The 27,950-nt window shown below is 40.0% G+C and overlaps 1 protein-coding gene across 2 annotated transcripts; it reads right to left on the reverse strand.

Annotated features, from left to right (window-relative positions):
* Window positions 1-14: 14 nt before the first annotated feature.
* Window positions 15-27,655, reverse strand: si:dkey-119f1.1 (Structural maintenance of chromosomes protein 6-like). Of its 2 annotated transcripts, none has more exons than XM_064339184.1 (27): window positions 27,492-27,655; window positions 26,670-26,820; window positions 26,404-26,521; window positions 26,016-26,121; window positions 25,136-25,272; window positions 24,606-24,667; window positions 23,784-23,864; window positions 23,571-23,672; window positions 22,262-22,381; window positions 20,640-20,738; window positions 20,054-20,200; window positions 19,073-19,161; window positions 17,425-17,589; window positions 16,580-16,758; window positions 15,875-16,076; window positions 11,047-11,161; window positions 10,641-10,801; window positions 9,549-9,684; window positions 9,146-9,226; window positions 7,561-7,731; window positions 6,619-6,756; window positions 5,907-6,049; window positions 4,395-4,520; window positions 4,140-4,245; window positions 3,552-3,704; window positions 1,865-1,962; window positions 15-761 (listed from the first exon to the last, which is right to left on the reverse strand). In XM_064339184.1, exons 2-27 carry the CDS (start codon window positions 26,808-26,810, stop codon window positions 653-655), a joined length of 3,285 nt encoding a protein of 1,094 aa, XP_064195254.1. In that variant the 5' UTR covers window positions 26,811-26,820; window positions 27,492-27,655; the 3' UTR covers window positions 15-652. The 2 variants fall into 2 exon arrangements, with proteins under 2 accessions (XP_064195254.1, XP_064195255.1); XM_064339185.1 differs by having other exon boundaries at window positions 27,582-27,598.
* Between the last annotated feature and the right edge of the window lie 295 nt (window positions 27,656-27,950).

Here is a 27,950-nt window from a genome sequence, read left to right on the forward strand (position 1 = left end):
ACAAAAATGGAGCATTTAGCAGCAGAAAAGTATATTTATTTTAGGAAGTCAAATGTTTACTTTCGGACACAGAAAAAAAATGTCTTCAACATACAAAAGTAAAAAAGGAAGTTTTACACTGCTAATTATTACAGAATAAACACTTGCTTCACTTCAAACTTGTAATCAATAATTGCACATATATTTAACAGCAAAATTTTCATATGTAAACTTTATGTAAGAATTCAATTTTAGTATACCACGCAGACTACAAAAAAGTGGATGATCCTCCTCTCCCCCAGGAACTAAAATATGACAAAATTACCTGGATAGAAAGAGTCACCCACCATTTATAATAAGTTTCTGATTGAACTCAATAATTTAAACAGCTTAAAACAAAGCTAACATATTAAAAGTATAAATCTGACTGGTTATTAGAAAAAGAATTCAAATGTTTTGTGACTGTGACATTTCTTCTCAGAGACATCTTACTTTTCTAAATGAAAATATCCTTCCACAGAACTAAAATGTGGGCCATTTAACAATCTTTCATTATCCAAGCTTTATTTTTTTCGTTTTTGGCTTTGCATCTCCTAGTCCGTAAAATGGCATGACTCCCTTGGTCAGGGTGCTGATTGGGTAACGGAGCCTGGGAACAGGAACGTGCTCTACCTCATCCCTCCGCCTCCTCTCGGTTCCCTTGGCCGAAGGGCAGCACAGTCTGGGTGCGGTCTGGATCCTTCAGCTGATGAACCCGGATCAGGCTGCTGAGTGGGAGGGAGCTGGAAAATAAAGGACTGAGTCTGAATGCCTGGTGCTGACACACATATCACTGCATGGCCTCATTCTCTTCTAACAGGAGACTAGGGGGCCAAATTTACTGATGATATGTGGGGCTGTTACAGACGCTAATGAGATAGCGTTCCATATTTACTAAGGTGCCACACTGGTAAGGCTTGTGCTGGTAAACCGAGAGATCCGGCATTCCTAAAATGCAAGCTTATACCCGAAATTTACTTCGGGAAAGTTTTGGACTGTTATCACATTGGTCTTTCCCTTTGGGACGCGGTAGAGGACTGAACTGTGCATGAACAATCCTGAAATGGCTATGGTAGCCATGTTGTACATTAAGTTATTGACCGTGTTACATTTATCAAGCCTTGCATTCATAGCGACTCTCCCCTACGTTATTAATGAGACTTGTTAAAATTTAAAGGTGACACTGCCTATACATTGCATCTATGTATCCTGACACTTGTCCAAAACCCAACTTGACTAAAGATGGAGTGATAAAAAATGGTGCTTTCCTGCAATGCAAAAGACACATTTTAAATACCGACAGTGAATTTAAATGAACTTGCCGTGGCTGTGCTCATTTACAGAACCAGTATTAGGAAAAACCCTGCTAAACTGAAAACATGCGGCGACAAAGAATTTGCGTCATTCTTAGTAAACATGGCCTTAAGATTATAGGAGTTTCAAAAACTGGGGAAACTTACTGAATTGAATGAGCCTCTTTGAGGAGGTCCTGACAACATTGTATTTCCTTACATACATTTATTTTATTATTACACAGATTACTTTCCATTCTCACTTGCATAGAACACTGTGTAATTTCATTCACGATAAATAATATGCACAAAATCTTTAAGCTTTTATAATACAGAAGTACAAGAACAAAATATTCTATTCCCAAGTCAATTTTTTTTATAGTAGGGCCTCCTGAAAGTGAGATGAACACATGAATGTCTCATTCAAACTTCAAACTAAAAAAAACAAAACAAAAAATGCTACAGTGCAACTGGACTGATCAACAGATCTTGAAACGCGAACTTAAAATGGCAAAAACCTTGTTTGCCTTGGAAATAAGACAAAGGTACGATACCTCGTGTTCTGAGGGGTGAGAAAAATGAACTGTCGGAAACGTTGGTTAGTGGCGATCCTAAGCATCATGTCGAGGGATATTTTCCGGTTGACCATATCCTGAAACAATTAAGAAGTTAGTTAGTCATGTGTATGGTGCTTCACGTCACCCTAACGATAGTAGAGAACATTTTGTATAATTCCACACACAACACTAGTGTACCTGGTACACCACAGGTAGCGACATCTCACCACCATTGACCACTTTGACAATGGGCTGCGTTCAAAGTACGGTACAAGGGGAAGCTGGGCAAAGGAACTGAACTGATAACCAGTTTGGAGCATGTTAATATCCCAGATGAGCACTGCTGCTATACCCAAGCTTATTCTGGTGAATTGCTTCACTAAATTAATTCAGATTTTTTTGGTGACCGTTGGCCAGTTCTAGTTCTCCAGCTACCACTTGTTCTAGAGTGACAACACTTTGACGACATGCTGAAGGCCCAAACTAAACAGAAACACACTGGTGTCTACAGCCTGCCAGCAGCATTGGTGTTTAATTTGTGCCTGATCCTGCCGGAATAGGATCCAGGACCTCTCAATTTTGGACTGTCCTGCATTCTGGGACCCATTTGCATGTATTGCTTCCCAATTTCTGTATGACTGTTGTCCATTGATTGTTGTGAATTCAAATTTTTGAAACAGAGGGTTTTGGGAACATTTAAGGTCTGAAAATGAGTCTTTGCTGCTTAATCGTGGGTCTGAACTGGTTGCTGATTTGAGGTGAAAAACCAGTAGACCCTGCAGCTCCCCAGGACCCCAGGACCAGCCTTGGGGACCAATGTCTTTTGTCATGTAGCAAGAATGTGTTGGGCATTCAGATACATCATTTTAAACAAACAGTCAACTGAGGGTGGGTCTCAGATGAGGGTGGTGATTGAAACATCAAGAGGAGGCATGTAAAATATGCTACACTTCCACATACTAACTTCAGAGCATCTGACATGCCTGCCATCGCTGCAAGTGCGCTTCCCATACGCTAAGGAAAGAGAGTCTCCAAATCTCCCAAGATGTGACCATCTGTGTCCTGAGACTAGTTCTAGTAGAACTACCACGAGGTCATCTCTATGGCAAGCCGTTTTAGCTTTAATTCATTTCTAGAGGATATCGCAAATTCAAATTTTACCTAGTTACAATGCAAATTGTTGATATCAGAAATTCGATTTTAACTAGTTAAAAGGCATATTATTGATATCGGAAATTAAATTATAACCGGTTAAAATGCCAATTCTTGATATCGGAAATTCTATTTTAACTAGTCAGATTTAAAACTTTTTCTCATTCATTTCAATGGGAGTTGGAGTTTGACCTAGTTAAAATGCCAATTTCTGATATCAGAAAATCAATTACTGATATCAACAATATAATTTCAACTAGTTAAAATACTTATTTCTGATATCATGAATTCAATTTTAACTAGTTAAAATAGGAATTCTTGATATCAAGAATTGTATTTTAACTAGATGAAATTCAATTCTTGATATCAAAAATGAAAGGTCCCATTGAAATGAATGGGGAAAACGCTTGAATTATAACTAGTTACAACTGAATTTCTGATATCAAGAATTTGCATTCGAACTAGTTAGAATTGTATTTGCGATATCCTCTAGAAATGAATTAAAGCTAAAACGGCTCGCCATACATCTCACCATGTAGACGTCAAACTCGTCCAGACATCGGAAGGGGGCCTCGGCAATGGCCCAGAGCGACAACACAAAACACACGGTGGAGAACGAGCGCTCCCCCCCTGACAGAGATCGCATGTCATTAAGGGCTGCTTTGTCGCCCTCTCCTGGCTGCACCTGAAATGAAACCCCAGACAAATATACTTTAAACAAGACAGAAAACCTAGAACCTTCTGGTGCTTACATATTAACCCCTCATTAAACCAACATACACTGGATTGACTGCTTAAACTTGTGGCCTGCAATCAATTAGACACAGGGATGAAAAGACCTCAAAATAAATTAAGATTTTCATGCCTGAGTTCACCTGCACCATTTTTCTAAGATTACAATTTTTCTAATTGCGCAAAATAAAGCAAAACCTACTTATGTGATTGACAACCTTCCAGGCCAATAAGTTATTTAAGAATCAAAGAAGAAAATAAATGAAATAAAGCTTTGATACTGCATCTACATTAATTTTATAACTGGCGACTGTGAGCTCGGTTTAGGGATATCCATGAAGTCAGTGTATCCCTTTTATCCCTGCACACATTGATGGTCTGTCCTTACTGAGATGGCCAGAGTCTCGTTCTTGTGGTCGAAGGTCATTTTCCCAGTGTACCCGCGCTGTGACAGCATAGAGTCGAAGTAGTACTTGCAGCGCACGGAAAGGTACCTGATGAAAGAAGCGGTAAGTAACGTGCAGATACCATTTACTCAACAGGCACTGCTGGCTTGTCGGAACTGCCTTTTGACACTATATTTTTATAATGATGAAAAATATAAAATTGGAAGCAATCATACAAATAATTTAATTCTACCTACATTCTCAACTCTGTATACACTCTGTGTCGGTCGTTCATGATCTTGCTCAGGAGTTCGGTGAACTTCTTCAGATTCTTAACCTGCAATGCAACGTTCTTGTAGTTCTCCAGAGCCTCCTGGTACTGCCTACGGTTCAGAAACAGACAAGCTTTACTACCACTCTGTGGCAAACCTTCTACCTTTCATCTACTATTATCCCTTGCTTTTGCTCATCTACTAGTCTATCTATCTCTCTGAAACTAACCGGCACTCTACCATAAGCTAGACATTACATCTCACAAAAAAGTTTGTTGACTGTTGATAAAATATATGACTGATTGCTAGCTTGAAAATGGTAGCTAGCACAAGCCAATAGCACAAGCCCATAAAACTAGATTTTTTAAAATGTTGCTTCTTCAAGCAAAATTTCAAAGTGATTATGAAAAGCGATACCAAAACTTTTTGACATACCACCGATAATTGACAAGTCCCTACAGGATATAGGATACATTTTTTTAAATCAATGCCACTGTTGCTTGTTTGGCATTGGTAATCCTAGGTGTACGTTTGCTGTGTAAATTATGCCAGACATTTTCAGCATTGTTTTTTGCTTCCTAAACTTTGCAACACGCGTCATCAATAAAAAAATTAGAAACTGATATACAAACCTAATTTTATTCAGACTTGAGACAAGTGCAAGAACTATACATTTATTCAAAAATAGGCATTGTTATGTTGTCTGCAGAACAATGTTCCAGAACCAAGTCTAAATAACAGAAAACTCAGCAGTGGCCAAATGTTTTTGGTTCCTTTGGGGGCCTACTGACAGAATGATAAGGAATGTGTTTTAAAGTAACAGAAATAATATATCACCTTTAGACTCCACATATTTCCATCACAACATTTATATATATTTACTTAAACTATATTTTTGGTTGCTATGCCCAGCATTGTTTCAGCATTGGCAGTAACATAACTATTACAACAGACAGTAAAAAATAGATAATAGGTAACATTTAACAATAATGGACCATCTCTGATATCAGTGAACATACACCAAAGGTTAAAACAGGCTGGGCAAAGGTTCCCAGGGCCTGGTGGTCTAGCACTGTGCTCACAAGTATGGTCTCAAATGCCTACCACAGAAGATCCTCGCACATCATAATTTGCATATCCAAACAAATCTCACTTGGTTTGTATACAGAAGGGATTCTATGTAGGCCTGGGGCTATGCAGCCTGAAAGATCACCTGACCAGAAAGTTGGTCGGTGTCTGCTGCTTGCTAGAGGAACCAATGGGAAAGGCAGGGGGCTCTCCTATTCTGGTCCCATGGAGCCAGAAAGTCCTGGTTTTTGCTGTGCTTTTTGTTACTCAGCACTTATTAGACAAAAATTTAAGTGGTTTATCAGACAGTAAATGCACCTCTCCTTGTTGATTGTGAACTGGTCGTGCAATTTCAGATAAAATTGAAAAAAAAACAGCTCTCCAGGACCATGACTGAAGAGGGGCTGATGAAAGGGGTCAAAACTGTACCTGAGGATCTCGTCCCGGTCTCCATGCTGATTCTGCTGCGTGCTGATCTTCTGTCTCAGGCGGCTGATCTCATTGTCCAGACTCTTTGCCGTTCTCCTTACCTCCAGCTCAGGGCAGATTGCTGTGGCTTTCTCAATGGCCTCCTGTCAAGATTCAGATGAGTGAACTGTTTGCAGCTTCCCAAAAACTGTAGATCACTGACGATGAGGCAAATTCCATGTCACTGTTTGAATTCATCGGGTGCATTTCCATAAATAGCTAATGTTAATTTCAGATCAAACTGCAATAGGTAAGATAAGTAGGATGTTACTGAGTGAAGACTATACAGTCTACTTAAAAAGACAGTTTAAAAAATAAAAAAAACATTGACTGGTACAACACCACGTTGAGTTGGTTGAACAGATCCATCTTTAAAGTCTGAACTAAAGGTTTGACATGCTCACTCTCAGAGAAAGCAGAGCTACAGTATCCTAAATTTCCCATAAAAAATGTCTCAAAACCATCTTGTTGCTTGGCGACTTTCCAATCTGAACTGTCCTTTACACGGTAGTGAACGCAAGCAGAATAACCGGTATAGAAGTAACATTTTGATAATGGTCCTGCTGCTTTCAATGTAATTTAAACTTTTGGGTGTAAATTTGAATCACGTGTGTTGAGAAACTCGTACTTATCCCTGCCACCACCAGCTACCCATAAATGACTCCTTCAGTACCATGAGCTCTCTCTCTTTGGTGTTCAGGTCGGCTTTCTGCTTCTGAATCCCGTCAATGTGGGCCCTGCGTTTCTCCTCGTAGTGCCTTTTGTGATGTTTGCTTTTCTCCACTTCTTGGTCACTTTTACTCAGCTCATCCTGTGTATGACAAACAGGATTGTCATGGGAGAACCCTTCACGAAATAAACTTGATAATGAGATTCCGCTACCACAGATCATTACTGGTTATGGGCTACAGTTCAGAACTGACAATGTTTTGCCACGGTTTTCTCAAAATAATTCCAGAAGAAAATTATCACTCCTGAAAAACATTCAGAATTGTATTTCTCAGTTCAACCTGCAGATAGGCAAAAACTGTGTAAATTAATATAGTAGAATCAACATATTTGCATAAGGGATTATCGCATAATTCGGGTATTTGCACAGAATTGTCATTTCTGGAATTATGCCCAATTATATTGCATAATGATCTATAATTATACAGTAAAAGTCAGTAGATGTGGCATAAATAAAGACAATTGCCCTTTAGAGAAAAAAGTTTCTGTTGAAAATCACAATAACAGCACATGCCTGAGTGGCACGTGCGGTCGCCCATACTGTCTAATTCTCTTATGAGATTATGTGGACTCACAGTATATTTAGCGTGTATAAGGTTGTAAGTAAACTTTAAAGCAGTCAAAATGCAGTATTTACAAACGCGAATGTCTGTGACTGAGTGAGTGATGAAGTTACACCATTGGTCGGCAGGATCACGTGTGTTAGGTCCAGCCATATACTAGGTTTTAACCTGGTCTTGTTATTGATCAGGTAGGTGGCCCGCTTAAGACATTTCAGAGCAGGAAGAAACCTGTGGATACATTCTCTGAAGCTTGTGAAGGGCAGGTCAGTTCTTCAGAGATACTCACACAGCACTTGGTGCAGAGAGCATTCACACAAGCTCACCTTGATGGGGTCAGCTTCTTCAGTGATGCTGCTGATGCTGTCTTTGTGCTGCCGGTATTTCGTCTCCGCCTCCTCCGAGGTTTTCTTCAGCTGGCTTGCCCGCTGCCGGGCAGCTTCGCTCTCCCCCCGAGCCACAACAATCTTCTCGCAGATCTCTTGCAGCTCCTCCTCCTGGCCAGAGAGGAAAGTACACCCAACCCAACCCACACCATCAGGGTAAAGCCAAGATTGAACCATTCAGCTCTAGTAAAAATACATGCTCTTCAAGGACTGCTGGTCAGTGCCAAGGGAACAATGAATGAATATAACATTCAGTGGCCTACGCAACTTATTTATTGGGATGGCAGGTATACCATCCGCCAAGTAACACCTGGCATGCTATATACACCATTAAAGTTTTAGGATGCTAGAGCTCTCTTAACTTTTTAATCTGGTAACAGCTAAACAACTGCTGAAGAAACCACACTAAAGTTTACTTATGAACTTTACATTATAGTTATGATGTTACTCATAACAAACACAGCACAAAAATAAATAACTCAACAAAAACACATCTTCAACGCACAACAATGTCAAATTACTCACACATACAAAGCAGTTTCGCTAAGTCACAAATTAAAACTTGGACAATCAAGAAGCTTGTTCAATTTTTTGCGAACCAAGATAGCCAATATTGTTTGTCGTAACTTGACCTCATTTTTAACTTTTTTTTTTCAAAGTTCAAAACATGTCTTTGTGGAAATCAACAAAAGATAAAAAAAATCCAGTGAAGGCTGCTGAGCTGAAATTGAGGAGGCAGAAAACTTGACTAGTTTCACTTTTCAGTAATTTTCCTGGATTAACAATACAACAATTAAGTCAAAATACAAAATACTCAACTCCATCAGATATAGCAAGGTCTCCTCAATTAGGTGAATTCTAATTTAAAATTCTGTTTATTTGCATCACAAAATGTTGGGCATTTCAACCAACATTATTCAAAATTGTAGATATATGTACTCTTTGTTTTTCACACTTACACTTGGAGAATATTCATGGAAAAGATCTGCCACAGATTTTGTCATTTAAATGATCTTGAAGTACAGATGTGGTAAGACTTTATTGTACAGTAGGTTGCGCCAAAAGCTAACAGAGTAGTTAACAGAGTGGTGTATCATTTGTCATTAAGTGTACTCAGTGAATAAAACAGATTTTTCTAAATAAAATGTATTATTTAATCCCTAAAATGATCTGAAGAAAGAAGCTGTGTGTTTACCTGACAATGGATTATTTCATTGTTGGCACACTTATTATTCAAGGAAAATACTGAAAACAGGTCAATACAAAAATCAGTTTAAGGGGAAGTTTTATGCCTCCTCAATTGTAAGCTCAGCAGCCACTACTGCAAAAACTTCATTTAATTCCTTGAATATTATTGATGTTCATGATGCATGATTAAGTTCTTTCAGACATTCTACACTCAAATATAAATAGTATTACATTATATTGGAAGACATTCTGAATTAGGATCTACATAATTGCTAATCAATTGCAATTAAATCTGACCTGTCTTTACTAGAACAGAGGACAAGACAAAAGTTCTTACAAGAGGTCTGAGGTCTTCAGACTGAGGTTCTTCCACGTTCTGGAGATCACCGATTTCCAGCCGGAGTTTGCGGGACTTGTCCTGGGGAGATTTAAAGATAATCAGTCAACTGACAGCAGGGACGCTCGTGAGTATCATGTGTTTACAGACGGCTGGTCCTGGAGAACCATAGGGTCCGCAATGATCCCCAAACCTGCAGTGTCAGTTTTTGTTTTCACACTAAAATCTCTAAGAACCAATAAACCAGGCAAGGTGAATTGTGTAATTGACTACTTTAGTTGATCAATTAAGTATTGAGTAGCAAGGAAAACCAGGACTGGGGTTGGGGAACCCAACAGAAACAGTGGTTCTCCCAGATGAGCGATAGGGACCCCTGGTTTAGCAATGCAGGAGCGTAACACACCTGCGCCCTCTTCCTCTCCTCGTGCGCTCTCTTCAGCAAGGCATTGTTCTGCTGGATATCGCCCTGCACCACCTGAACTTGCCGCCGGAAATGCTCCACCTGAGTTGTCTCATTCGCGAGCTCAGTCTCCAGGTGTCTTGGGTAAAACAGGTGACAGTTATTTTCAGGGGTACTGCAAATCCTAAGACATCTGCAACACTCTTTCCAAAAGAACTCCAAAAATACTTAAACTAGGGATGTTAACAATGAATCAACTATCAAAGAATTGCTAATAAGAATTTAATTGATAAGATTTCAAATTAACAATTAACTGAACAATCTGCGGTCTTGTATCAACGGGAGTTTTTGCGTGAAATGTAATCATGATTTAAGGTCTCTTGTCCACGCGAGGGCGTCAGACTTAGCCTAGTGTAATTATTGAAGAGGCCGTGAAGTTTAGCCTACACAAAAAGGCACAAAAATGAAGCGGGCAAAGCGTAGTCCAGTGCGGGAATACTACTCAACCACTTCATTAATGTACCACCTAAAAAGTTTTACATCCAACCGCGTTGCCAGGGCGAAGTGGATCGCAACCTACCATCACCCCGGTGTTGGCAAAGAGGGTATAGACGAGCGGAGGGTGTTACTCAGAGGATATGCAACATGGTTGAAAAGGAAATGATGCCAATAAGCACCGTTGACGGCAAGGGATTTCGAGAGCTAATAAACTTCCTCGAGCCAGGGTATCGTATCCCGTCTAGAGGTACCATAACTACGCGCATTGAAGCCTAGCGGAGCAACGGTTTTGCATGCGACAGACAAGCCGGAGCGCAATTTTTTTTTCCAGAGGCCTAATTAGCCTTGGCACCATTAACTTAGTTCATCAGCAGAAGACTTGGGTACATCATAAGCACTCACATTAAGCTTTTGTATTCTTTGTTACTGAATGTTGAATAATACAGCCAAATATTTGCAATCCCTGAGACATTTAAGGTCTGAAAATCTCAATTTCTGGCACAGCAGAAAAAAAGACACCCCTCTTTTTGTCTGCCCGTCCTGCTGGTATTCGGCTCCATTGTCCACAGTTGATGATCACTGAACAATGGCACGCACCTTATCTCTTCCTCCACATCCCTGCTCAGAAGAGGCGCCCTCTGGTGGTCGCTGGAGTAGTAGCGGTTTGCATACACCTGGTCTCCATCCATCGTAAACGCCTCTCGGCAGTTTCTCGGAGGCTGTCCTTGCTGCATCACCTGACGGGCGTCTCGATTGTTCTGAAAAGCACGGCAGGACAAAGGCGGACAGAGCGGGTTCACTCTTAGATCAGACCACAACAAAACAATGACAGACCAGGATTTCTACATGGTGAAACCAAAATGTATAAATATACCCTTAAGCAAAAGCTAAGAATGTGTACTTTAACCACATGTGAATTATTTGGAGCTCACCTATATATATATATATATGTGTGTGTGTGTTTGTGTGTCTGTGTATGTATGTATTTCTTTTTTTAATGTACCTTAATTAGCAAAATTGTTTCAATCCCTCTCATGTCAATCAGGCAGTTGGCCACCACTGGATCTTGGACTTCTAGAGCCTGTAGCACAGTGGGATATTCTGGATGTTGGACAGCTCTGGAGAGAAGCAAAAAATATATTAATAAAAATCCAGTGCAACAGAAGCAATGGTAGGTTAACAGTGGTGGGTTGTAGTGTGGTTTTAATTCCCCTTTCAAATGAAAAAAGAACCTTCACAGAACAGCCTAGAAATCCATTATTGATCTGTGGGCTATACATTAGCACATTGTCACACTTATGAGACAAATTAAATGGTAAGATTCTTATGTGAAATATACTGTATACTGTATGGGTTCTATTGAGTAGTTCAGTTTACATTCAGGATACAACTTACAAAAAACAGATTCATGACAAACATGCATTCCCTTTAAAAATAACATAACGTCCACTTTATATTAGCTGGTTATGTAAAAAATAAAAACAGCAGGGTTCATACACTTTTTCACCAATGATTTTCAATTACTTCTCCACAACCTTTAACGGAATTTCCATGACCAAAACAAATGACGTTATCTCAGCGGGACGATTTAAAATTATTTATTGTAACACTAAGTAAAATTAGGTCTGCATCTGAAACATATGGTGCCTCTCTAAACAAACAAACACCAGACAGACACACTTAGATACATTCTTTCATATTTTAATTCGAATAGTTTAACATTTTTGTCAATGTCTCAAACAGGGCTTGAAACTGCGACCATTTTGGTCGCATATGCTCCCGAAATTTAATCTGTGCGACCTCGAAATATAATTGGGAGCATTTGTGCGAGTGCAAATAATTGTTCTGGTGCGACCTTCTTTTTTTCTTTTTTCAGTCGAACGTCTCTTTCTATGTACATACCTAGTGCCTTGTGAGCTGACGGTGACCCTTCTAACCAATCGTGAGCTTGACATTCTTACCTTCAATGCTGATTTTAAATTGGTTAATATTAGCCTTCAATCACTCCCTTTCGCTGCACTCCACTGTCACGCGACACAGAGAGCTAACGCGTTAACTAATGTTACCTGAAGACAAAAGTTTATGTTCAATTTATTGCGTTATCGAAAGATGAAAAGTTGAAGCGAACGATTACGGCATTTTTTTTAAAACATTAATGTAGTGTTTTGTGTAGCGACCCGGTTGAAACAGCTAATTTCTCCGATGCAGTTTACTGGCGGTTGATTTAATTAGCGGTATTTATGTGACGAGAAGCGCTTTCTCGTTTGAATGCATAACACGCAATTCCTTGAAGAGTCGACACATTTTAGGCGTGACAGTTTAACTGTTACTTGTAAACCGTACTGTTATATTGTCGTTTTTTATCAATAAAAAATCTACTGCATATATTGTTGGTGCTCCTTACATTTTGGTGGGTGCTCCTAACTTTTTGAAGTTGGGAGCACCAGTGCTACCAAGTAAAAAAATACATTTCGAGCCCTGATATATTATTGAAGCTGCACTTCCCTGGCATATTGTTGGCACAGTAGGGTCTACGTTCACTAACTGCTACATTAGCAGAAGCGTGCCTGTTGGGCGTGCCTGTAAACAGACTGAGCCAGACCGAATTAACTTCTCACACCACCAAAATACCGCGAAGGTTACGTGCCAATTTACGTTTTATTACTATACATACTATTTTTATGATTGGATTAATTAGCAGTTGTGTTTGATGCAACTTCAGCTATATTTCCATTACTTTTCCAAAAATATTATTTTCCATAACTTTTCCAGGGCCTGGAAATTGCATTTTAAATTTCAATGACTTTTCCAGGTTTTTCATGACCGTACGAACCTTGAACAGTTAGCCAGCTTGCGATTCACCTACAAATATGGACATCCAGGGATTTCCCACACCTGCTTTTATGATGTGGTACAATTTACACTCAAAATCCTGTAATTTTTTGTAGGGATGCACATGCATAATTGATAATTATTAAGCCCTTACAGCCTACTTGAAATCTAGGGCTTTTTGTACAAATCCCCATCTTAAATAAACCCCATTATCTCCAAAATTATACACAGTACAGGCATTATTCAAAACATAGAATAAAGAGCACATTTGTACCAAAATGACCAAATCCTGTAATCCAATGGGAGTCTCACTCAGTATATATACAGGGGTCAGTTGGACCAACTGGATGTATGCCCGGTCTTTTGGTTAAAATTCCATGCATATTATGGGGAAGGTTTAAGTGAAACGTTTGCCAATTTGCAATTTTACTAGCCTATGTAAAAAGTGTGTATTAATTTGCCTTGGCTCAGGTTGTAATTTATTTACGTAAATCCCAGTGGAGACACACTTGTTGAGGACATTTTTTCTATTATAAAATATCGTAATCATCAAACTGGGATGTCAATTTCAGCCCTCCTTTGGGAGGGGGGGACTGCCTTGTTATTTGTTTTGTTAGTGGTTTACCATTCAAGGCTTTTTTGCATGAAAGTGCGAAGTGTCTAAGCATTACTACGTTATACAGGTTATAGCGCTGCACCCTGAATCAATGGCCAAAAGCATTCATTTATGACAATGTTACTGTTAGACTCCATCTAGTAGCTTCCTGGCCATTGGACTTTAAGGGCTTAAGGTAAATTCCATGAGCTATATGGCTATATCAGGCACCAATAAAAATGTGAATGGCAAGGGAGGAAATACTTTTCCTGACTCCAGGCTTTGTGAAAGGGTTTCTTCTCACACAAATTCAAAATGCAATAGATAAAAATATCTACCACGATGTGAACAACAGAAAAATATTTGTTTAGATGGCCGCAAAATTTAGACAAAAATCCAATGTAATCGACGTAATCAACGTTGGTCTACATTCATTGTCATGGATCATCACTGCAGTTGACGTGGTTCCCTACAGGGGATTCAATAAGACGTCATAAGATGATGTTAGGAATGATACCTGAGGGCACTGAGTGGGATCATAACATCCACTCTGCAACCTATTCAATTTATATCGCAAAAATACCTCTGCTGTTAGAAAACAATGATTCAATGTAATTTTCTGACACTATAATAAAATAGCAATGGTAGCTAGCAATGACAGATAGCTACGATGGGTCCCATTCAGAACAGTGACAGACACAGGATTGTTTTGCCCCTCGCTGGCTCCACTTACGTTCGTATGACGCATTACCAGTACCCGGATGCAAACGTGCAAGCCTATCGCAGTTGGTTAAAATATAACAGCTCCACCAGGTGGACAGTTGAAATCATTCTCAGACCTGCCAACCTTGGGAAAATATTTTGAGTACCACAGTAGTCAGTGTAATGCTTAGTTCACATGCTTTCGCACTCACTTAGACAGACTCTGCAGGAAGGAAGACAGACAGACAACAGAGACACCAGACCGACACAAACCACCACACACAGACACAGACAGCCACACACACACACACACACACACACACACACACACACACACACACACACACAAGCCTTTCTTCATAATTCTAGTTTTGACTGTAGAAGTGATCAGGCAAAATTGTATAATTTGACCTGATTCTAAAATATCACTTGCACTGCACTGGGCTATATTATGATATACTTGCAAGTCAAAAGTTTGAGTACACCTGCTTAAAACCATTTTTTTCATGATTAATATTTCATTGTATGATGTGTGCTTATACAAACTGATAACCATAAGTGAATTGCATTTAATTATTTAATAAAAATGGAAATAATTTATTTTGTATAATGTAACACGTTTTCATTTTCAAGTATTTACAGAAACTTATGTTGTAATGTAAAAAAAAAAAAACATGTTGCGATGTAAAACACTGGCAGTTATGAACAAAACCAAGTTTCTGTTCATGATTTCCATTTTTATTTAATAATTAAATAATTGAATCAGCTTATATAGGCACACATCACATAGGGCTAATGAAAAAACTTTGTAACTAGAGGTTTAGCTAAATTATTACATGAAGCTCCTTGGTAGCTAATGTCAAAATCTTAAACGCACAATGTGCAAAATGCATGGTGCGGAAGTACGGCCATTGCTCCTGATATTTTGCTCCAACAGAGTGTGCGCGATTCAAAGTTAGAACAGGGAGTCTCCGTGGCGTTTGAGTTACTACAGCTAAATAATTCCATCAGTTATTCACACCGTAGCCGTCTCGTAACGAGGCTAAATCGTATGCGAGCTACTACTACGGCTAACTATATACACAAATTTATCTCATTAGGATATACCTCTTGAAATGCATCAGTTACCGAACACGTTTTAACGTTTTATATGTTAACATTACGGTAACATTTTTGTGCTTGATTATTACTCTCCCACTTCTAATTTTACCTCAGCAATGCAGCGTTACACCTCGGTGGATAATAAAGTACCGCTGTGTATCAGTGGATGCTGAGTTAGTCGGGGAGGGGTTACAGAACCACAAGCACAGGTTCACACCTGGTCCAATCCGAGGGATGTAGTTTAAATACCGAATAAATGTACGGTATTGTTTTGTACTGATTTATTGTTTTCCGTAATTAAATTAGAATAATAATTTTTTTTTTTTTCGTAGTTTCATTTGGCATTTCGTACATGCGTATTTTGACCAAGAATTGCGTGGTTGGTACACGAAATGCGTGCAGGTTGGCAGGTCTGCATTCTGCTTTCTCCCAGAGGGGAGCAAAATAAAATTAATTTTTTTAATTGTTTAGCTTGATCAATGCGAATAAAGAATACTCAATCATCGATTAATCGTTCCCATCCCTATTTCTGTGAAAATGGTACGTTCCTTGACTCAAACACAGGTCTTCGTATTGGAAAGAAGAGTAAAAGGTGTCGTACTTCTCACTGATGTTATACATGGCGTTGGAGAATTCGCTGACAATGATTTGGGGCCTCTTGAGGTTGTTGTAATGCCGGGACATGAGGCCCTGCAGGGTCCTCTCGTCGTGGTAGTTATCGCAGCAGAAGGCCATCATCAGTCCCTTTAGACAGCTCTCCACAGCCACGGCCAGCTCCGGGTCATTCAGGCGGATGCAGTAGCCTAAAAAACAGCCGCCCCGCCCCCAAAAAAAGTGTGTGTCAAATACAGACCTAACACACAAAACTGTTCAAGCTGCAATGGACATTCATTAGCCAGAGAAATGGGTAACATATGCATCCAAATCATCTACAATAACCAAACCAAACATACAAGACCTACGGGATTCTCCACTTAACCTGGAAATGACCAAGCAAAACTACATTTTTATTTATTCATTTAATTATTGCAACCTAGCGTCTGGAGATGAGTATGGGTTCAAGACTGCAGGAAGTCATTGACTGCAAAGGATTTGCAACCAAGTATTAAAAATGACAATTTAATTTATGATTATGTTAGTTTGTCCAATTACTTTTGATGCACTGCATCTAAGGTTTATGGCTAAGGCTAATTTCCACCCTATGCACCACACTGACAGATGCAGAGACACGTCACACCTCCGGCTGCTGGACAGCCTCTCCTGCAGTCGCGGTTTGAGGCCTCGGGCACAGTAAATCCGGTCTTACCCAGCGGCCCGACGGGCTTCTTTTTGAACTGGCCCCTCCCGTAGGCCTCATCGATGGCAGCCAGCAGGTTGGGCATTTGGTCTCCGAAGCGCCTGATTCTGTCAGTCCTACTAGCCTGCATGCTCTTCAACGCGCGCCGCTTGAGGTCCATGGAACTGGACAGTTCCTGCTTTTCCCGCCTGGACCAACGGAGAAGGGGACGGAGGAGTTGCAGCTAACTTGCCCACCAAACCAGGGACACACAGAATACACGGATGTGTGCGTTTTAGTGCTCACCGGCACCAACTGAGAGATCCGCAGACGCTATGATTACGAGGGCTGCTCTCTGCCCCAAATTTCACAACCCACACAAGCTAAGCAATCGTTAAAGAACTCTTAATTGGTTTGTCGGGTTTCCGGTGGTACAAACAAGCCTTTGCTTCATTGTGCACAGTCACCTATTGCACTTGAAACACAGCAAAACCAATATTCCCATGGAAAACTATGGACATTCATGCCAAGCGCAATGCCAAAGACAGTGCCCAAGATGGATTTTAATTGACTACATTACCCATGTAAAACACATTTCTTTATGAAAAGCACGATACAAATAAAACAGACGCTCCATTAAATGCACTGCTGCTCCAGGAATCAGGACCTCTGCTACTGATATGCATCTGACCTTCAAACATTCAATCAGTATAGAATGCTTTATTCAGCAGCTGTCAGCTGGCAAAACTGTCACTTCTCTTCAAATCACACAAATCATTTTTCTGTCTATTATTACTCCATTTATTTTAATGCAGTGGTACTGAAAGCAGATGTATGTGATCAGTGACCACACTTTGAGACAGGAGAGCACTCACTCAATCCTGGCCAGCTCCTCTCGGCGTCTGGCCACCACCTGCTGGAACTGGTCGATTTGCTGGTTGAGGGTGGAGTCCTGGTGGTTCAGAGCCTCCAGCTCCGCCTGCAGCCTGCTGATCCTCTCCACCCGCTCCTGGGTGTCTGCGGCCCTGGACTGGCTGATACTGCGGGGAGCAGAGCGTTTTTCATCACGCAGGCTGGGGTATATTCTTGGTCTCTTCACTCGCTGAGCCGAGTCGGACCAGGGTCTGCACCGGTTTCTGCATGACTTTGCTTGCAAAATTAGGCCCTAATTTGATCATGGTGCTATGCTTTTTTAACATCATCAGTACTGACAGCATGGGACCCTGGAGGGAAGAGTAGCATTACTTCTATCTTTGGCATTGACAAATTAAGTTTTTTATCTGAATGTTTCCTGCATTGAAATGCAGGTCGGGGGGGGGGTGTTACAATTGGATAATGAAAGTGCATGTCAAGTTTTTAAATTTAAAGCCTACAAATGTACATGCGACCACACTAAATTAACTTCAGTGGAATCTGCTTAATTGTATGAAAGAATGAGATGGTAGACAGACTGCCAACAACTGCGCATGCCACTCGAGCACCCCATGGATGTGATTTTCAATGGTAACCGCCTACTCTTCGTAGATTTTGGTTTATTTATGAGGCATCAGTCGACCTTGAATGAACATTTATAGATCATTATGCAATGTAATTGGACATAATTCTATGAAAATATCCGAAATATGCGATAATGGTTGAGACAAATATGCAATCTACCATGGAATGAATGTGAAATGGTTTGGGATTTGGCAATTATGCAATAATCCCTTTTGCAATTAAGTGGATGCACTGCAGGGGACAGCGGGATCTGTTGTGACATGGGCTCAACTGTTATGTGATGTTTTCGCCCAATCAGAAAGAAGCTAGCGTTCTGTCAATCGCAATAGACACACCCATAAACACGCTCTTTCACCTCGGTGCCGGCTTCATGTCTATTTCGTGCTAGGTTCACGGAACGTCATATTTAAAAAGATAAAAAGTAAATAATTACATCACGGTTATTTTCAGCTACTATTATGTGTTTAGCTGTGGACAAATCATAATGTATATTATTTTAAACTACAATCTGTGGGCTATCATTAGATATTAGTATTGACTGTCAAAGTTGTTGTTTCAAACTAGCATGATCGGTAAAGCCATATTGACATATACTGTAGTTGCAATCAAGTAAAACATATATAGTTACCATTATTACTAGCCAGAAAAAGTCAATTGGCTTTCTATGTGTACTGCTTTTACTCAGACCTGATGGAGATGCGCAAATCAGCTAAAACACTGGAACAAGCTGGACAGGATTGCGTTTGAAATCCACTCCAATTTAATTTGAACAAAAAAAAAAAAAAACAGGTTGGATCTATTAACACCATTTTTATCAGAGGTGAGGAGGCACGATGCTGAATATATATAATTTGTTCTAAAACGTAACGTACATTCTAAATGTAGTTAAAAACCCTGAATGTGAAGATGTAGGGAGAAGAACGAGCTACGAACAACAGCTTCTTTGCACGGTGAGAAGGTTGTCTTAAAAATGAACCCAGAGTTGCGCATTCTGGGCAAAGGTTTCCACTGTCAGCAGTGCTGTACCTGTGCTTGAGTTCACTGATCCGCTTCGTGAGCTGTTCTTTGTCCTTCTCCAGGTCTCTCAAATTGGTCTTGATGCGATGGACACTGGTCTACAAAGTTCAAGTGAAATATTTTATTTAAGCTGGCTCATCTACCAGTGTAAAAGGACAATCAACTGTGCACATGGCTGTCGGGGCAAAACAATAAAAATGCTAATATTCATAACTCCTTCACTATTTCCCATAATTCAGGGCAGGGGTGAGCCTCAGGGAATAATTGCCATTAAACTAAAAACTGCACTACTGCATTGTATTATCAACAATGAGGATTTCACCCATCAGCAATGAACCCATCACTGGTTAAGTGATTGCACTTGACATAGTAGCATCACCCAGTTCAAGCCCACTAGGCTCCACTGCTCTGACCCACCGTTTTGTATAGACCAAGCTATTATAGCACTACTAGCAGTTTTGTTGCTAATTTGACAGTGTTGCACAATTAGTCTTTAGAATGCCATAAGAAGCTTGCTCTCTCATTTCAGGTGATGTATTTTCATGCGCAAGCGTGGGTGTGCTCTTGACATGGCTGAGACAGAAATGTAAAGTCAATGTAATGATGCCACACACTTTTGTGTTTTGTTTGGCCTGCCTGAAATCATGTGTTGGCTATTGCCCCATGTTGTCATACCACACAATTCAATCTATTGTTTTTCAACAGTTTTTTTCTTAATTTCACATCCCCACATGCCACACATTTGGCCAACGGAGAATTGATTACAGATGTGGCTGACTGTTTTATCCAGGCTAATTAATTAAACATAATGGAGTGCAAGGGTACCAAATTTGCTCCTAGAGAACGACAGTCAGCTGGTTTTTGTTTAGAGGGTAAATTTAAAGTTACAGCAAAAGATCAGTGGCCACAATGTCATCCCATAGGCCCAGGCCTAGGCACCTCTGAAGGGTTAAAAAAAAACAGAAGGAAGGAGTAGAGTATTGTCTTTACCTCGGCTGCTTTGTATGCTTTGCTACACTCCTGTGCCTGGCTCTTAAGCTCTATGCACTGTGGCTGCAGCTGCTGCACACGCTCAGAGATGCTCTCCAGCTGATCATGGATCTGCTTGTACTTCTGCTCTGCCTCCACCACTTTAGCCTGAGGAACAGAGCATCAGAGCATTCACGTTAGCCTGTGGAACAGAGCGTCAGAGTGTCCAAGTTAGCCTGTGGAACAGAGCGGTCAGAGAGTGTCCAAGTTAGCCTGTGGAACAGAGCGGTCAGAGAGTGTCCAAGTTAGCCTGTGGAACAGAGCGGTCAGAGTGTCCAAGTTAGCCTGTGGAACAGAGCGGTCAGAGTGTGTGCACTATAACGTGTGGAACAGAGCGGTCAGAGAGTGTACACATTAGCCTGTGGAACACTATAGTCAAACAGCATCCATGTTAGTCTGTGGATGCTCTTGAGAGTGTCCATGTTAGCCTGTGGAACAGAGCGGTCAGAGTGCCTTCAAACATGGTACAGAGCATGGAGAAGGTAGTTGTCTGAGCTTGTCCTCTTCTATCTGCAGTGCAGAGGGGTCAGAGTGTGCAAAACCTTACCTTCCACTCCTCTACTTTCTGGTCATATTTGATGGTACCCTTCTCTTCTCCAGTGATTCGCTCCCTCAGTGGTTTCACTTCTTTTTTCATTTCAGCCACCTTCAGAATAAACACATGAAGACAACAAAATTCTGTTAATAAAGATTTCATTTTACTCAGCGCATGGGCTCCCAAACTGAGGTTCATATGGGGGTGTCAGGCCAGGTGGTGGTAATTTTAGGGGGCATTGAGATTTACACATTTACACACCTTCATGAGCACTGATGATAAATTGAGGAGAAAAGCTCTCCTTCAGTCCACTTCTAGGCATTAAAGACAAAACACTTGACAGACCTGCAAATCATCACTGACAAAAGGGAAAGAAACAAGTCCTAGACGAATGAGGTCACTTTGGGTATGGCTTAAAGAAAGCTATTTCCATTTAAGATTGATTAAACAATTACAAAACTAATAATTCATATAAATAACTAAAAATTTGAACAGGATTAAACAAATACAAAACTAATAATTCATATAAATAACGAATAATTTGAACAGATTATTCAGGTAAAATACCTTGAATAAAAAACCTAAAACCTAAACCTGCAAAGTAATGCCGGATTTGTCCCTATATTTTCCTCCAATTGGAATGCTTCAGATCCAGCAGCTCCCTGGCACATTAATGTAAATTAACGTGATGTAATATATTTTTACTGAACGTTCTAAAAAATCTTCTTTGTCACACGTTTGTAACATTGTTAAAGATGCTTTGTATGCAATTGAGAAGTCCTACTTTTATGCAATCAAACACTCTAAAAAATTTTTAAAAGCTCACAAGTTGTGGAAATTAAGCATTTCATTGTCTTGGCTATTTCCTAAATTAAGCTACATGTACAATACCCACGGACATCCCGCATATAAAAACTGAATTCAGCTAACTTTAGCTACTTTACTAACTAGCAAGGTAACAATATCTTGTTTCTACATGCCAGGGTGTTTATGATATAACTATGTTAGTAGGTATCTATGCAACCACTGCAAGAAGTAAGGTTGTAAAGTTAGCTACTGTTCAAACAGTAAGTTTTGTATGCTAGCAATGTAGCCAACGAGAATAACGTAGCTATGTCTTTCTGGACAGACTCACCGTATGCCAGCCAAGTCATGATGGCTGAATAAAAATGTTTACATTTTTTAATGACTGACCGGTACCTTATACCCTCTGAATGTCTGTGCAGTGTAACAGACATTCAGAAGTGAAAACGCTACTTGCGAGATGTGTGTCAGACCAAGACTGAGCTAAACTGTTGTGTGATGGACAGTTCTAGGATATAATGGGTTTGCCGAACAAACAAACTGACGGAGACCGGTGCATAGCCCAATGACAAGGATAACGACCACTGGAATATCCATGTTAAAATGGGTGGCCACACAACTAATGTAAAGTCAGGAAGATGGTTACATGGTGATAATAACCTGGTCAGGTTCATCTGTGTACAGGGCTTGGAATAGGGCTTTTTCCCCCCTGAAAAACGTTCATTTCAATCCCATTGTAAGCATGCATTCATTTATTCCCATTCGCATGTACACACATACACGCAGATATGAATACACACTGAACAGAAAGGCGAAGCACTATGCCCTACCAAAGCCCATGCCATCTGGTTTTTCAGTTCCTGTAGTTTGGCATGCATCTCATCCAGGGAAGCCAGACTTTTGTACTTGTCTTCTTTTTCCAGAAACTTCCGTTTCAAGACTTCCAAGCACTGAAATGGACAATTTCAAAAGAGTATTTTATTACAAAATTACAGACCTGACAGACCCCCAACGGAACATGTATGGCCGAGATGTCAGACTACTTTATAAGTCTCCAGCAGTTACAAAAAACGATCAATGATCTGCCTCTCCACCATTTATTTACAGTGCCGTGAGTATTTGCTCCCTTCCTGATTTCCTCTATCACTGCATATTTGTCACAGTGAATGGTTTCAGATTTATATAAAATGTAATATTAGACAGTGGGAACCAGAGTAAACACAAAACACATTTTATTCATTTAATGAAAAAAGTTATCAAACACCCATATCACAACTTACTTAATAGCCGCAACCAAACAGTCGTATAATTTGTTATCAATGGAATTTTAGCCCACTCTTCTTTGCAGAACTGCTTTAATTCAGACTATTTGATATGTTTTCAAACAAGACTAGGCCTAAGCTTTCAATTTGTTTCCTTCCAAGCATTCAAATGTGGACTTGTTTTTGTGTTTTGGATCATTGTCTTGCTGCATAACCCAATTACGCTTCAGCTCATAGACAGATGATCGGACATTCTCCTTAGGAATTTTCTGGTACAGAGGTTCATGGACCCTCAAATAATGGCAAGTCGTCCAGGTCCCGAGGCAGCAAAGCATCCCCACACCATCACACTACCACCACGTTTGACTGTTGGTATAATGTTCTTACTGTGAAATGCTGTATGTGTGCCAGACATAATGGAACCCATGTTGGCCAAAAAGTTCCACTTTTGACTCATCATGTCCATAGAACATTATCCCAAAAGGCTTGGGGATCATCCAGGAGCGTTTTTTTTTTACTAATGTGAGATGAGGAGTGACTGCCCATCCAAGGACAGCTGCGTCACTCACTGACACAGCAAGCAAGATACACGGGTGCTAAAGCAGTAGCAAGTGGAGGAAATCTGGCCCACCTTACACGAACACAACAAAGACAACGGTGTCTCACCACTGCATGCAGCCATGAATAGTCAGCTAGTGACACAATCCAAATTCTAGATTGTGACATCTGGGCTTGTATTCAGGGTTTTACAGTAACAGTGCTGATCTAGGACCAGGTTACCCCTACCTAATCCATTATGAGCCAAAAAGGCAAACTGATCCTAGAGCAACACTTTATGAATACAAAGTTTCACAAGGAACAGGAAAAAAGCCAGTACCTCTTCATGCTTCTCAATCGTATTCTTGGTGACAGTCTTTGTCTTCATAATGTAGGTGTAATCTTCTTTCATTTGCTCCAGCTGCGTTGCTTTCATGAAGAACTACACAGAAAACAAATTCAAGGGCCTGACTATATAAACTATTGTTTCACAAAAACATGGAATATTTCCGAACAGTGATTATGCAAAATAATCGACCAGAACTATACTCACCTTGTATTTATCTCCTTCTCCTTTAGAGTGCAAAAAATGCTTACTCATTTCTTGAGTCAATATGGACACTGGATTATCCACCTGTGTAAGCAAGTGATGAATAATAATAATCATAATAATAATAATAGTAATAATAACTACAACTTCATTTATATAGCACATTGCCATACAAGGATTGTAACCCAAATTGTTTCACATAGAAAGAACATACAAATATATCATATAAAAGATACACGTCAAAACACAAATAGACAGAAATAATCGAAAGATGAAAAGATAAATTACTGAGAATGATAAAGAATATAGTCATTGCTGCTCTCCACTGAAAAACAGTAAGAATCATGGGATTACCTACCATGTAACTTGCATTTAATTGGTTGTGAAGTCAATAGGTTAGCATAAACATTATCATGGTCAATTTGGCTGCGATAAGATTAGGAAGCCACAGAAATGACAGTGATTCCAGATTTATTTTATATCTTAATCAGAAAGTCTTTTTTAGGAGTTGTGTGTCGATTGGACGAGGTTGCCAATGAAGGTGTCTGCAGTTTCATGATTTAAAGTAACATTATTGAAATTCAGGAACAGCATTTACCCATCAATGGCACTTTGATTTAATATCAAAGGCACATACATGTACATTAACATCCAATAGACAGTCACACAACTTGCATTTCACTTACAGTAGTAACGTTACCAACTAATCTGTGGTCAGTTTCACTGATGGAAATATGGTCTTCCTGGTGGTCACTCAAGTACACAAAAACCACATGATTGCAAACACTAGTCTGAACTTCAGCCAATTATAAAAGTCCATCATACCTGAATATTGAAGTGATCAAGAATTGAAACAAGCTCCTCCTTTTTCGTGGACACAACCTGGCCTAAAATTTAAAACGTACTTTCAGGGTTGTTCTCATTTTGGTAATTCGAAAAAGATCTGGTAAAGTAAACTGTCTGGCAGTTTTAGATGTTTTACAATTCCAGAACTGCAGTCATTGCTCCACTTTGCCATCCAAAACAAGACAGTCATCAGGTCTTAAATAACATGAATCAGTCATTATGTGCCTGAACTCCTAAAATATCAAGTGTATAAAGGCAGCCCCATATCACAAATATGTATGCCATGAAAATTATTTTTATGCCATAAATCCAAAATATCATCGTTGAAATCTAAATTTGAATATTCAGCAAGACGATTAAGGTCCCAAAATCAGGTTTTTAGCATCTGAACAGTATTTATAAAATAATATACAATGTGAACAATTAGGCCATGATATTGAATACCAATATCAGGCCTTTGACTAATGGCTTGTTGGTAGTGGCTGTGCAGGAACAACTGTGAAAATTACCTGTTTTGCTCTTAAGCTTATACGTTCGCAGCCCTTCACTGGAAATCCTGAGCTCCACGTTAATGGATGGGCCAAACACCTCAGGCTTATACGCATCTTGCCCTCGGTTGCGTAATTTAATGCAGACATCTGCTGAGCTGTTTATACAGAAAAGCAGGAGAACTCAGAAGAAAGCCTTTCCATTAGTGCCAAGAAAGCTAAGGGTCTAAATACACAATGACCGAACATGGTTTATTGCAGGCTTGTTACGACATTTCCCTCAGAGCGTGTGTTTCACAGCTCCAGATTACACGCCCTTTGGAGAAAGGAGACTGTCCCATAAAACTGCTGTAAAATCACAGAGTAGGCTTAAGGCTAGAAAGGCCAGAGGTGACGCCATCGGGCGTTTGGACTTTTAAATTAAAATCACTCCAACACCACAAATGCAATACACTCCTCCTTCGACGACTTTTCCTAAATATTTGGGCTTAATATAAATGAGCTTTTGGAATGCTAAAAAATCGACTCATTAAAAAATACAGGCAGTTTTTGCCATTTTATTCACAAACCCCCCTGCCAGACAATAGGTAACAGGTGCTGATACCCAGGTGTGAATGGGTTGCTCTCTCCTCCAGCATGCTATGCTAGGTCAGTGAAAACGCCCTTACAAGGTTCTAGCAAGTGGTAAATAGTATTTCTACAAAGGTATACAGTAAGTCTTGATTCATTTGAGTGAATAGTGAGTCTGATTCTTTCAAATCAACAGAAGGTTTTCTTGGGCATCCGAGAGAATAGTTGCCACAGCATTTACCATAGGAAAAGCATTTGAGACAAACATCGAGCTGATAAAAAATTATTTGAATGAATGTAAATTCAAAAACAGACAGAGCAGTTGAGCTACCTTTCTCCTTCCTTCACAAATCCTTTCACAGAGGACCCCCTGTTTGTTGTTGTTGCTTTTCCTCCCAGTCCAACGATGAGAGCTGTGAGAATTGCACTCTTTCCACCTGACAAGCAAAGGTAGCGGATTCAAATCCCAAACAGGACACTGCTACTATACTTTTAAGACGGTACTTATCATGAACTGATTCAATAAATAGTAAACGTACAAATGGCTAATCAATCAGATGCACTTGGTTAGGGTGTCAAATCAATATGAGAATAGATCACAGGGGATGTTGACAAATCACAAATGCAGAATTTACTACAAATAATGTCACATTTCTCAGTTAGTAGATAAGAGTTTCTTTAAATGGCAAATCCTCTGTCAAGAGAATGAATGAACTTACTTCCATTGTTTCCAATGACAAAATTTACATTGTCTCCAAAAGAAAAAGGCCCCAGCAAAGAGTGACACATGAAGTTTCTCAGGGAAATGCTTTCAACTAACCCCACTTCCCCACAGGTCTGAAATGGACAAAAATAGAAGCTTAATTAAAGGTCTGTCTTTCACCATATCACTTACTGAGACCAACACAAGTATACTGGTGCAACAAAGACATATCACACTACTTTCAGCTACATGCTGTACTAGATAATTCTACTGTAACGTTACCTTTACTGAAGGGGCTGTCGTGAGGGTGGCTTGACTTGGTCCAACCATTTCCTCCTCATCCTCTGAATCATCGTCCACTTGTTCAGACCTGGCTCTTTTGTGATTACTCTCATCTGAGGACCTATGTTTCCTTTTAGACATCTCTGAAAAACTGAAACGACGCAATTGAATTTCGAAAATGCCATGACATTCACATGCCAAAACATGCAGGGTAGTAAGCTGTACTTGCAAATACTAACGTTAGCTAGCAAGCTTCATTGACCAACGCGTTTACAATTAATTTGGCGAGTAACAGGTTAATGTCAGCTAAGCCAACACTGTCAAATCATACTACTAGTGCCCACGGACTTCTCAAATCAAATAGTTCGTGGCCAAACCTCGATATGATGATGACTTGTTTAATATGCCTACTCGTCGTGCATATCGACAGACTATAGAGAGCTAACGCTGGCTACTTAACTCAATCCTTCAGTATTAGCAGTGTCTGCTACACGGACTGTGTAATCATATAATCATGATGACTAACGTCAACGGATACCTACAAAGAGAAACCGAAACCCAACAGCGTCGCAAAGTGACAGGCAGACTGCTATCTTGAAAACTATGATAACAGACATAACTTCAGCAAACTGTAAGAATCAAAAGACGTTTTAGCAAACTGGCTACGTTGATATAACCTTCAGCTGGTGTGCTAAACGAATACAATGTGCTTACGAACTTCAGTTGTTAGTTAGCAGGACTAGCTAATTCTTTCTGAACAGTTGTTAGCTACGCTAATTAATGAAACTAAATAAAACAGTTGTTTGCAATGTCATATCATACGTTTTCCGAAGCACTGCCGCTACAACAATCTTCTATCCACCTTGGACGGCAGATTCCGCGGGTAACTTCAAAACAGGGACGCCTAGTGACCTGCTTTATTCAGGACGGGTTGACTGAAGCTGAGTGAAGGCGGGAGAGAATTAAACAAGCCCCCGGATCTGAGTTGAAGTAACCGGAAGAATTATGCCCCTAGTGGCTGATCTATGGGCTGCAGTGGTCAGTGGTTACTCGAGGTACTGCAGTTTAGCAAGCCGCTGGTACCAAAAAAAATCGTTTCCACATTGAAGTCCATTTAAAACTACCAATGTGACCGGACCACATTACCTGCCATCCCCCCAAGTTACGCTTAACTTCCTACTGGACCAGCATTATGTAAAACTTTGGTTTTCCATAATATAGTGTAATCATGTTTGGTATCGTTGGAAATCTGATGGGTAAGTCATGGGGAAATTGATGTCT

The sequence above is a fragment of the Anguilla rostrata genome, chromosome 6 (genome assembly GCF_018555375.3).
Source record: "Anguilla rostrata isolate EN2019 chromosome 6, ASM1855537v3, whole genome shotgun sequence".
In the NCBI taxonomy this organism is placed as follows: Eukaryota; Metazoa; Chordata; class Actinopteri; order Anguilliformes; family Anguillidae; genus Anguilla; species Anguilla rostrata.

Bases quoted from the DNA above. Each gene is read 5' to 3' on its own strand.
- si:dkey-119f1.1 (XM_064339184.1), bottom strand. From the start codon at position 26,810: ATGTCTAAAAGGAAACATAGGTCCTCAGATGAGAGTAATCACAAAAGA. The intron at 17,590-19,072 runs GTACAGCACTGC...TGCTCCCCGCAG, and splicing joins ATCAGTGAACTCAAGCACAG to TATCAGCCAGTCCAGGGCCG. The intron at 6,757-7,560 runs GTGAGCTTGTGT...TGTCATACACAG, and splicing joins AAGAAGCTGACCCCATCAAG to GATGAGCTGAGTAAAAGTGA.